The 11438-nt window shown below is 36.9% G+C and overlaps 1 protein-coding gene and 1 pseudogene across 1 annotated transcript; both read right to left on the bottom strand.

Moving 5' to 3' along the window:
• Window positions 1-5693: 5693 nt before the first annotated feature.
• On the bottom strand, window positions 5694-6539 carry LOC145565374 (serine/threonine-protein phosphatase 7 long form homolog pseudogene; annotated as a pseudogene).
• A 1213-nt stretch (window positions 6540-7752) lies between these two features.
• On the bottom strand, window positions 7753-9710 carry LOC145565373 (uncharacterized). Its single transcript, XM_081625404.1, has 3 exons — window positions 9296-9710; window positions 8823-9215; window positions 7753-8645 (listed from the first exon to the last, which is right to left on the bottom strand). Exons 1-3 carry the CDS (start codon window positions 9708-9710, stop codon window positions 7753-7755), a joined length of 1701 nt encoding a protein of 566 aa, XP_081481530.1.
• Between the last annotated feature and the right edge of the window lie 1728 nt (window positions 9711-11438).

The following is an 11438-nucleotide window of genomic DNA, read 5'->3' as shown; positions in this document are numbered from 1 at the left end:
CTTGAAAAAATGGTGACCCGAACCCGACCTGAAACCAACCCTAGACCGAATTGACTCGAGTATTTGAGACCCGAACCCGAACATGAACCGACCCGGAGATGACCCGACCCGAATGTAACCCGTAAATTTGACCTGAACCGAACCCGAATGGAACCGAAATTGACCCAAACTTGTTTTAACCCGTCAAAACCCGAATTTAACCCAACCTGAATTCAACCCGACCCGAATTTACCCGACCTGTTACAACCCGACTCGAAATTCAACCCGATCTATTACAAACCCGACCCGAAATCAACCCGACTTGTTATTGACCTGACCCAAATTCAACCCTACTTGTTATTGACCTGACCCAAATTTTACCCGACTTATTACTAACCCCACCTAAAATTCAACCCGATCTGTTACTAACGCAACCCGAAATCAGCAAGACTTGTAATTGACCCGACCTAAGTTCAACCCAAATTGTTCCCGACCCGATTTCAAATCACCTTAAATTCAATTTAGACCATCTTATTATTATTGATTAAAGCATGGTCCAAGCCAGCAAAAGAAAGAAGCATCATCCCCAAATTTAAGAGTTAAATATAATATATATTTGTTGTATAGTCAAAGGAGATAATTATCTTCCTAAATTATAGGCTATAGTTCCCTAGTATGTTGCCATACATATATTGTTATAGAGTCAAAGGAAATAATTAGCTTGATAAATATGATAATTATTTATTTATAGTTGTTAGAGTTTAGCTATAATGATTGACAAAAGCATGTACATTTTATATATGCAGTTATTTTCTTAATGATGATATTCCCTCAATCTTTCAAAGGATATATATATATATATATATATATATATATATATATATATATATATATATATATATATATATATATATATATATAGTAACTTTTTGTTTGAGGAAATAGATATATATAAAAACTTAGATACAAAAAATTAGAACTTATTGTGCTAAATTTCTGTGGTCTATAAGATGTTTAAGATCAATGTTTGGTTATTCCTAGCACATATACATGACACGACTTGGAAATGACCCGACCTAATCATAACCCTTAAATTATTGACTTGAACCAAATCCAACTTGAACCCGAATATGACCCGACCTGATTGTAACCCGCAAATTATTGACTTGAACCGAACCCGAGAATGACCCGACTTGGAAATGACCCTACTTGATTATAACCTGCAAATTATTGACTTGAACCGAATCTGACTTGAACCCGAGAATGACCCAACCTGGAAATGACCCGACTTGATTATAACCCGCAAATTATTGACTTGAACCGAACCCAACTCAAACCCGAGAATGACCCGACTTGATTCTAACTCGCAAATTATTGACTTGAACCGAACCCGACTCGAACCCAAGAATTACCCAAACCCGGTTTAACCCGTGAAAACCCGAATTAAACCCGACTTATTATTCACCCGACCCGAATGTAACCCAACTTAAACCCGACCCAAACCCGATAAGTTGTATGACCCGACGTGACCAGACTCAAGCATAACCCAACCCGAACCCGACCCGCATAGGTTACGACATTAACCCGAATTGACCCGACCCGAGTTGACCCGACCCACTCCTACCCGACTCAAACCCGACCCACTCTTACCCGACTCAAACTCGACCCACTCTTACTCGACTCAAACCCGACCCGTTTACCCGAATTGACAGCTCTACTACTACCCAATAATGTTTTCCATCTAATTAAGACGTTAATCGGGCCCACATTTTTACTTTTCTTGATAATTCAGGTAATGCTTCACACTCTTCTTTTAATTCATTGTTTGTTGCATTTGTTTACAAGTATTAATTGAATGCAATTAACATAATTAGGGTTTAAATTAGTGATTCAGATTAGGGTTTATGGGTTCAAATAAATTCGAGGGTTTAGATTTCTAGGGTTTGGGGGTTCAATTGAGTTTCAAGTAGTTGGGGGAAGTTAATTAGATGGGAAAAATAAAAAAGAGGGTCATAGTAACATTTTAATAGGGTGAAAAACGTTATTGGATAGTGCTACCCAAAAGTTATAACATTTCATAACTAGCGGGTAGTTCTAAACAATAAAAAATAATCGGGTAATTATTTACAAATAACCCTATCAATAAGATAGTTCTAGACAAAATTTCCAAAAAGCTCTATAGAGAAGCTCAAAAAAACAAGACGTAAATGCCTAACTATATTCCGTATTATTTTGAAGGGTGTATTACGGAGTAACTAATAAAAAATATGTATGGAGATTGAAATCGTGGGAAATGCCAATTAAATGAAGTACATCAAGTACGTGGTATTTTTCCCTTGGATTAATTTTTTATAAAGGAGAGTAAATTTTACAGAGTATAACTAATTTTAAAAGAAAAGGAAGAAGAAGAAAAAAGGCAATGGTAGGGACAAATGCTCGGGGAAAAAGATTTGGAGAGTCCCAAAGAAATCTTGGAGTGGGACCCACAAAATGGAGATGGATGTATGATGCGTTTGGACTTTTGCAATGAATTCAAAAAGACGTATCAGACAAACAAATCAAATCTCGGAGGATATCACTATTTTTATTTTATTTTTTGGCATTCAATTGCAAATTGAATGAATGAATAAATGATTGTCTTCCCTATTTATTTTTTTTCCAATTCCAATGTGGATTTTATTTATATTTGCCTTCTCTTCTGTTTTTAGTCGGGTCACATTACCATTACACACATGGATTTACCAACACATTTTCGCCAACTACCTTCTCTTCCTAGTCCTTGTCATCATTATCGTCCTTTGCATTGCCCTATTTTTCGCACATTTGTTTGATGTTTTTGCTTCCACAACACTTTTTGAATTGTGGGTATCATATTTACTAGTTTTTTTTTTCTTTTTTTTTAACAAAAAATATTAATAGAAAAAGGATCTTGCTAACGAACGCCCCGGGGCGTTTGATAAGCATTTAAAATATTACCTAAAGTGGTATTAATTTGGGAAAACATGACAAAATCACGCATCGATCGGTGTAATTAATGTTTATTTTAATTTAATCTTTCTAATTTTAACTAGTTTATCCAACGCTCGTAAGACATTCGTTAGCTTTTGCCATAAAAAAAATAAAAAAATAAAAAATAAAAAACCTGGCTAGTAAGCTACATATATACAAATCTCCGGCTTTAATTTATACTGTATTATTTTATATCTTATCTTGACTAATTTTGAACAAAAGACTTATTTTATACGGGTATATAAGTTATGAGATGTAGAGTATTCAAACATTTAAACAAGATATATTTGAATTACTTAAAGAGAATACTCCATAAACTAAGACCGTACTCTTTTATTTTTTTTAGGGAATGTTCCTTGTAGGCAGATAATATTGTTACAAATTAGTGTATTGTGTATTATGGTGAATAGCATGTGACATTTTTTGTTTACAAATTCTTAAATGGATCTGGTTCACACTAATTTATTGTGAACCCCCAACATTAGAGTCAATATGATTGTTTTATTAATAAAAAAAAAAGTCACTAAATTAATATAAAGGTTATTATGTTGAAATAAAGGTTATTATGTTGAAAAAAAAGTTAGTGTGACATTATAAAAGTTATAAGAGGTTAATTTTTTTAATGAAATTTTTAATATAATGGTCAATATGAATAATAAAGATCGCTATGTTAAAATTAGGTCATTATTCAACACAATGTCGTACTTTAAGTTCATAATAACATTAAAGGTCACACAAGTTTTTAAAAAATGTGACTATGTTTAAAATAAGGTTAATATATTAAAATTAGGAGTCACTATGTTGAATATAATGTCAGTTACGTGGGTATAAACCTTAGGTCCACAATATTATTGTGGACCAGGTCCACACAAGATTTTCTGTTTTTTGTTTTGTAGTGTCACATTGAGGAGTGACATTAATCGAGTGGTGCGACGTGCGTATAATTAGTGATAGATATTATCAATTCGCAATATGTATGTGATTTATGAGACATACTTCCCACCATTTTTGACATGGTATCGGAGCCTATCAATATAGCAAACCCTTACCATTGAAGTTAGTTTTGTTTTTATCCTGACATATAATGAGCTCTTTACCACAATAATGTTGGGAAAAACTCCAATTCCCTAAATACTGTCCCTTTTTTTTTTATTATTCCTACATTACCATCCACGCAAGCAAGTTCAAGCAGACCGATTTTTTTTTACCGGTACAATGACAAAGCGCTACTTCAAGTAGCGGTTTTTAATAGAAAAACCGCTACTTGAAGTGGCAGTTTTTAATAAAGTAAACCGCCACTTGAAGTAGCGGTTTTTAATAAAGAAAACCGCTACTTGAAGTAGCGATTTTGGAATTAAAACCGCTACTTCAAGTGGCGGTTTTCTTTATTAAAAACTGCCACTTCAAATGGCGATTTCTACTGAAACATTTTAAAAATAAAATCTGTAATTGCATAACACACTATAATAACCTGCATCATTTAAACCTGCAAAAAGTTCAATTTCAATCTGCAAAGCAACCAAATCACACACACTCCAATCTCATCCATCACGAGAATAAATTATCAACAAGCATTGTTTGATCTAAAATCCAATCATAATTCAAGTAACTTTACAAGCAATGTCCATTAACCAAATTCCAATCAATCAACATTTGCAAAATATGTATAATAATGTTAGCAAAACAATCTCAATCTCTACACCTAACTTGTACGTTGCTTCTTCCCAAGAAGTGATGATGAAGATGGCAAAGCAGACCCGTCCTCTGGAATGTCATGTAGAGCAACTCCACCCCGAGAGTAAGTAGTACCTCGGCGTCAAAATATGTTATAATGGCACTGCACTAGTGGAGGAGATGTGACAATAGTATGCTGTGGTGTAGAAGTAGCTGATATAGGTGTTATAAGGGGTGGCGGAGGGGAAGGGGGATGAATAGAAGGAGGAGGAGTACAAAGTGTAGGTGTTATAGTAGGAGTAGGAGTACGTAAGGGAGGACGCATAATAGGAGAAGTACGAAGTGTAGGTCTCACAGTAGGAGCAGGAGTACGTAAGGGAGGCCGCACAATAGGAGAGGGTGCACGAAAGGCACGTGAAGTTTGACCACCATGATGAGGTGGTGGTCTGATCGGTTGAGTGTACACAGAAGAAGAAGAAGAAGAAGAAGAAGAAGAAGAAGAAGAAGATGACACTTGAGGTTGCTCAATAAGGCGTGAATGTCCAACCCTAGATAAGCTCTGGCCACAAAATGTAGTAAGACTTCGTATGGTCTCAATGGCAAAAGGTAAAGCCTTATCTGCAGGCAAATCAGAAATGGTCTCTGTAGCTCTACATAGCCTCGTGTGCATTTCAGCAACTACATGAGCCTACCTTAAACATCCAATGTTAGTACAATGAATTAAACAACTAAACAATTACATCGAAATAAAAATGAAATGAAGTTCATACGAGTAAGAGGTCGGAGGTGGATGGCTAGTAATGATTCGGTGGACGAGACTGTGAAGGCGGAGTAATAATAAGCCTGGTGATACGACGATACCAAGCTAGGTACTCTGTCATAGCTGGTGACGAAGATCCGGTAAACGGATTACCCTGAACAACCAATGCCTCTCGTCGGCTCCATTCCTGCACATGTGTGGAATGTCGAGACTCCCAATTACTCTGTCCCCTCCGATCCTTCTTGTGTAGAGCATCACCTGTGTCAACTCCCTATGGGATTGATTGCTCTAACCCGAACTGACGCATGACTCTGTCTGGTACATGTAACTCAATGACATCAAAGCAAATTAATGGGGATCGTGTACGCCAAATATGAGTGTCAGAGCGACAAATCTCTGGTAGTCGCTCCATCACAGCCTCGGTATATGGCTGCCAAACCATCTGTTTCACAACACATGATTGTTATTAGTAATAAATTGGCATAACTATAATACGTGAATTTAAACAAATAGGGAGATATTGAAGAACTTATTGTACCTGGTCCTCACGCTGATGGTCAAAAGCATCTCGATAATATGGAAGTCCAGATGATGTATGTGCACACGAAAGGTGTACACGAAGCCAACTGTAAATTACATAATTAAATTACTTATTTATTAAATTCCATCTTTTAAGAAAAAGTCAAACAATACACTACCTGCACGCAAGGGAGTCAACACCTCGCACATGTTGTGTCCCTAAAATGTCTCCTTCCTCCTGAAGGTCCTCTTGAGGTGCGTCACGAGCCCCCCGTACGTAGGGTCGACCAATGCAGATGTGCTCCCACGACCACAACTGCACGAGGATGAGTGCACCTCCAATCTGACATGCTCCTCTATGACATGCTCGACACAACTGACGATACAAAAAAGCAAGAGTTGCACTCCCCCAACTGTAGGTCGAAACTGTCTCCCAATCTCTGAGTAATGGGAGATAGTAGAGTGACACAGCATCGCCACTCTTATCGGAGAAGAGGATGGATCCCATGAGAGCTAAAATGTAAGCTCGACTATATTGCTGAATCACCATGTCATCCGCTCCTTCTGGTACCACCGAGAAATGTCGTCTCAGCCACATTAACTTCAAAGTAGATCCTTCTAAATAAGGCTTCCCCTTCTCATCAAGACCGTGTCAAACTCCAAGTAACTCCTCAACGATATCATGCCAACTCTCACGTGGAGGAGGACCAGTGACCGGTGGACCATGGACTCTCAAGCCTAGAAAAACTGCGACATCCTGTAAAGTAATAGTGGCCTCTCCTACCACAAGATGAAAAGTATGTGTCTCTTGTCTCCATCTCTCAACCAACACCGTAAGTAGAGAACGATCCAATAAAATCCCTCCACCAGCTAGCCTGTGCACACCATAGAATCCAACACGCTTCACATAATCTAATACCTCACCATCTACCTTCCAATCACGTGCTAAGCCGAATACATGCTCTCGAACTGACAAAACTTTATCTTCTATGCCACTCCAAACATCGTGACTCCTATGGGAAGTTTGCAACCGTAACACTGATGGATCAATTGGTCCTTGTTGAATCACCGACTCCATGAGAACTGCAAATGAATACAACATTTAATTATGTTAGCATGTGTAAGGAAAAAAAATAATAAGGCATGAATAAATAATAAAATCATAAAAGTAATAACCATGTATAACACAATTCAACAATAACTAGGCAACATTACCCAGATGATCCAACACTACTAGTAACTGTGGGACATGTCTTTTTGTTATGTCCTTGTCGTCGACAAACACTACATGCCTTCGTGACAATATAGGGACGCTAATCCATTTCATTGCGAATTCTAGTTGAACGTCGACCTAGGCCTCTTTTTAGATCTGGATTAGCTAAAACTATTGGTCCATTATATGGGGTCCAATGACAAGGATCAGGAACAAGAAAGAAACATTTCAAGTATGAAAGTCTATATTTGGTTGTCTTGAAAGAAGAGTTAACAAACTCAAAATGTGAAAGGCTTCGTTGTCGACAAACTGCTAGTACATGAGAGCATGTCAACTTGTATATTTTCAACTTTTCACAAGTACAGGTCTTCCGAAACAAATTCACAGTATGAGTTTTCCCTCCTTTACCCGCCTTTCTACTCCCACGACCAGTAGTAACTTGATACAACCCTACGTCAAAATCATAACCTTCAACCAGATGATGCATAGATTTCTCCATGTTGGCCTCTATTGTCTTTGTTGCCTTCTCAGAAAACTCATGACCTTCATCAAGTCTCTTTTTACCCCTACTACGTCTAGTTGCGAAGTAGGAGTTAACTCAATGGAAGGTCATTTGTACTAAGGCGGTTATCGGTAGACATCGAGCCCCTTTCAAGACCCCGTTGAAAACTTCTGACATGTTAGTAGTTTTCACACCAAATCTAAAACCACCATCATGGTGGATGGACCACTTATGGTACGGAATCTCCATCAAGTAACGACAAGCCTCAACATTCAAGCCACCGATTCTACCCATAAAGTAATCAAACTTATGCTTCTGCCTTGCATCGGCCGCTTTCCCAAAAAGGTTCTTCACAACAACACTTTTAAATTTGTTGTTCACATTGGAAGCTAAGTGTCGGGTGCAATATTTGTGGTACGCATAAGGCTGCTCCCAACCGCTACCAACCTCTTCCATTCCTGCTAAGATCCCAGCATGCCTATCAGATATGACACAAAGCCCTTGCCTATCAGTAACCCTAGCTCTAATACAAGCCATGAACCAATACCAACTATCATTGTTTTCTCCTTCGACAACAGCAAATGCAATAGGGAATAGTTGAAAATTGGCATCAGTTCCCATAGCAATAAGTAGAGATCCTTTGAATTTTCCATATAAATGAGTCCCATTGATGGTGATGAGGGGCCTACAATGACGAAATCCTTCAATTGATTGCCTGAACGCCCAAAAAACTCGTTGGAAAAAATACATCGATTGATTTGTAGTCGGTATTAGCTTCCACTCAACCACGGTCCCAGGATTTGATTCCCTCAATGCTTGCATGAACTTAGGCAACTCTTGATATGAACTCTCCCAATCCCCATAAATGACTTTTATTGCCTTTTCCTTTGCAAGCCACGCTCTCTTGTATGTTATCGAAAACTGAAACTTCTCTTTCAAAAGTTGCACTATTGTCTTGATTTTCAATGAAGGGTCAACACGAATGACATCTAAAAGAGAATTGCAAACAAATTCAAAAGTGAGTAGTTTATGATCCACCGAGTCAATGTCACCAACACAATTACTTGCATGAGGGCCGTTGTACCGAACAATTTTGAAAGTGGGAAGTGCTGGATCTTTTACTCCTCGAAGCCTCCACGGGCAACTACATTGTGCTTTCTACTTACACTCAACAACATATTTCTTTGGCTCTGACTCAACAACTCGAATTATTTGATTTCTAGCTATTGAGTACGACTTCACAGCATCCTTCAATTGCTGCAATGAGTCAAACTGTTGTCCAACCTCAAATTCTCCCTCGGTATTGTATGTCTCATTTCTCACCCAAGTCATCCATGAGTTATTCAAAAGTGGATCAACTTGTGACACTTCATTGAAATCTTGTGTAGGAGCACTTTCTTTGATCTCTTTATCACGAGCTTCTATTATATCTTCATCATCATCTTCGTCAGTATCATTCATATCAACGTCCCCAAAAACATCAACATTGTTTGGGTCAAGAGAATCAAGAATGCCTTGTTGTTGTGTGCTTGTTGAGGCTCCAACGGTTGGTGATGATGCTGGAGACATAATCTCCGAAAGATGTTCAGTGACATATGATCGTCAACAAGCATTCTTGTGAATGACCCCATCCCCACACTTTGATTAGTAAGGGGAATAAGTTGCTCCATGCTACAAGAGGAATCCATTTCAAGAAAGGAACCAATATCAGTTTGCACAACTGATTGCTTTGGAACTTGTTCAATGTACAATTGCATTGCAACAGAAGATGTCTGAGTCATAGCAATCCACATAGCTTTAATAGCATTGTCGTCATTCAAAGGAATTGCGACATATGCCCCACTCATAGGATACCTCATAACCACCTTCAACTCCACAAATCTAGGATCAATACTCAACTCCTCATATACCTTGGTCAAAACTTGTGAATATGTCATCCCCGGATTAACAAAAATAAATTTTTGATTTCCTCCCCTATAAGCTACATCACCTTCTTTCTGAATAATTTTCCCACCCCAATAGCAATAAAGAGGATAGTTTTTTGGTACCTCCATATTTTGTTCTAGATAACAACGTAATTATTCAAAGGCATTAGTTTTGCAATGTAATATTTGATAACAACATAATTAGTACAATTATTTTGAATATAAATAATAAACACTTTAACTTGGGATTCCATATTAAACACTATAGAAATTGCAACTAAAGAGAATTTAGAACTTTCTACTCTACCATTTCCCACTTTTGTCATTAGAGTACTGTAAGGAATTCTATCTACTAGAGCATTATGCATCCATTTCATGAATTAGTTCATAAAACATTGCTTTAAGCCTATAACCTTCTTTGCTCCATGTCTATTTTGTTCTGACATAAACTCCATCCATACTATAAGCTTAGCATACACTTTAGAATTGACAAACCACAAAACTAACTCAGCTCAAATCAACAACTACTTTTTTTTAGAGAAAAGGAGACTTATATTAATACTTAATCATCCACCACAAGTTTGATATTGCTGCTATAGCAGCTATAACAAAACCAAATAAATAGTTCACCAAGGAAAAACACATAGTCCAAATCAACAACTACAACTTATAGGTTTGTTTTCTTTTTCCATAGAGTGACTCAAATCAACAATAGAATATGATACAATCAAAAGTCAATGGTCCCAACAAATTAAAAGAATATGATATTATATAGGTACAAAAGTATGTATTTAAGTAGTATGCATATGGTCCCATGTTGTAATTGATAGAGGTTGCTAATATACATACTCTAACAATGATTAATATTAAATTAACAACACTAATCTACAAATAAGAACACCCAACCCAAGACTAATTCAAACTATTATTCCCCATTATTCACAAAACCCATTGCGTTTTTCTAACATCAACGCTACTTCAATTGAAAAAGAAAACAGTAGCAGCGAAAGAGTTCAATAATTTCTAACTTCAACACTAAAACTACCCAAAGTAATCACAAACTGTCAAACACTATGAATATAGCATAGATTTACAATAAAACAACAAATAAATTTGATAATTGAATTAAAATAAAATTAGGGCATTCAAAGTAGTTCAACTGCTTAAATACATACCAAAATTCAGAAACAATTGAGCGTCGTACACTTAAAGACAATCCAGTATCTAAAACTCGGCGTCGACGATTTGCGGTGGTGGGTACGGAGACGGCGGCGGTAGCGGCGGCTGTGGGTCCCTCGCAACTTCGCAGATGGTTGTTCAAACTTTTTTTTTTTTAATTTTTCGTGACTTGTTTACTGGAGGAAGTAAAAAGTAATTTTGTTTAACAAAACTTACTTTATACAAAACCGCTACTTTAAGTAGCGGTTTACTGATAAAATAACCGCTACTTCAAGTAGCGGTTTTAAATTAGACACCGCTACTTCAAGCAGCGGTTTTCTAATAAACCTGTAAAAAAAATTAATTTCTCTGAACCGGTGACGTGGACGGTACGTTGGGAATTAAATATAAAGGGACTGTATTTAAGGAATTGGAGTTTTTCCCAACATTATTTTGGGAAAGAGCTCACATATAATTCCGAGCGCTAGTAGCTTAATATAAAAAATATTGATGAAAATATAAATAGAAGACGGACATAGTACTGTTGTATGAAGTACATAATAATTGGAATCAAAACTCAAATCTGAAAATGATTATAGATCACAATTCTACTAAATTATGATAAAAATTGAAGTTGAAATTGTGATTGAGAATAATCCAGCAGAGTCCTAGCTAGCAAATTGAAGGGTGTATGTAATT

Source organism: Chenopodium album, chromosome 10, assembly GCF_948465745.1.
Source record: "Chenopodium album chromosome 10, dcCheAlbu1.1, whole genome shotgun sequence".
NCBI classification, from domain to species: Eukaryota; Viridiplantae; Streptophyta; class Magnoliopsida; order Caryophyllales; family Amaranthaceae; genus Chenopodium; species Chenopodium album.
This window is presented reverse-complemented; position numbering and strand designations above follow the sequence as displayed.

Excerpts from the sequence above, each read along its gene's own strand:
- LOC145565373 (XM_081625404.1), bottom strand. The coding sequence starts at position 9,710 with ATGGAGGTACCAAAAAACTATCCTCTTTATTGCTATTGGGGTGGGAAA. Across the intron at positions 9,216-9,295 it reads TATTCCCCTTACTAATCAAA|CATCATCACCAACCGTTGGA; the intron begins GTGTGGGGATGG and ends TTATGTCTCCAG. Across the intron at positions 8,646-8,822 it reads AAAGAAATATGTTGTTGAGT|ATGTCATTCGTGTTGACCCT; the intron begins GTAAGTAGAAAG and ends ATTCTCTTTTAG.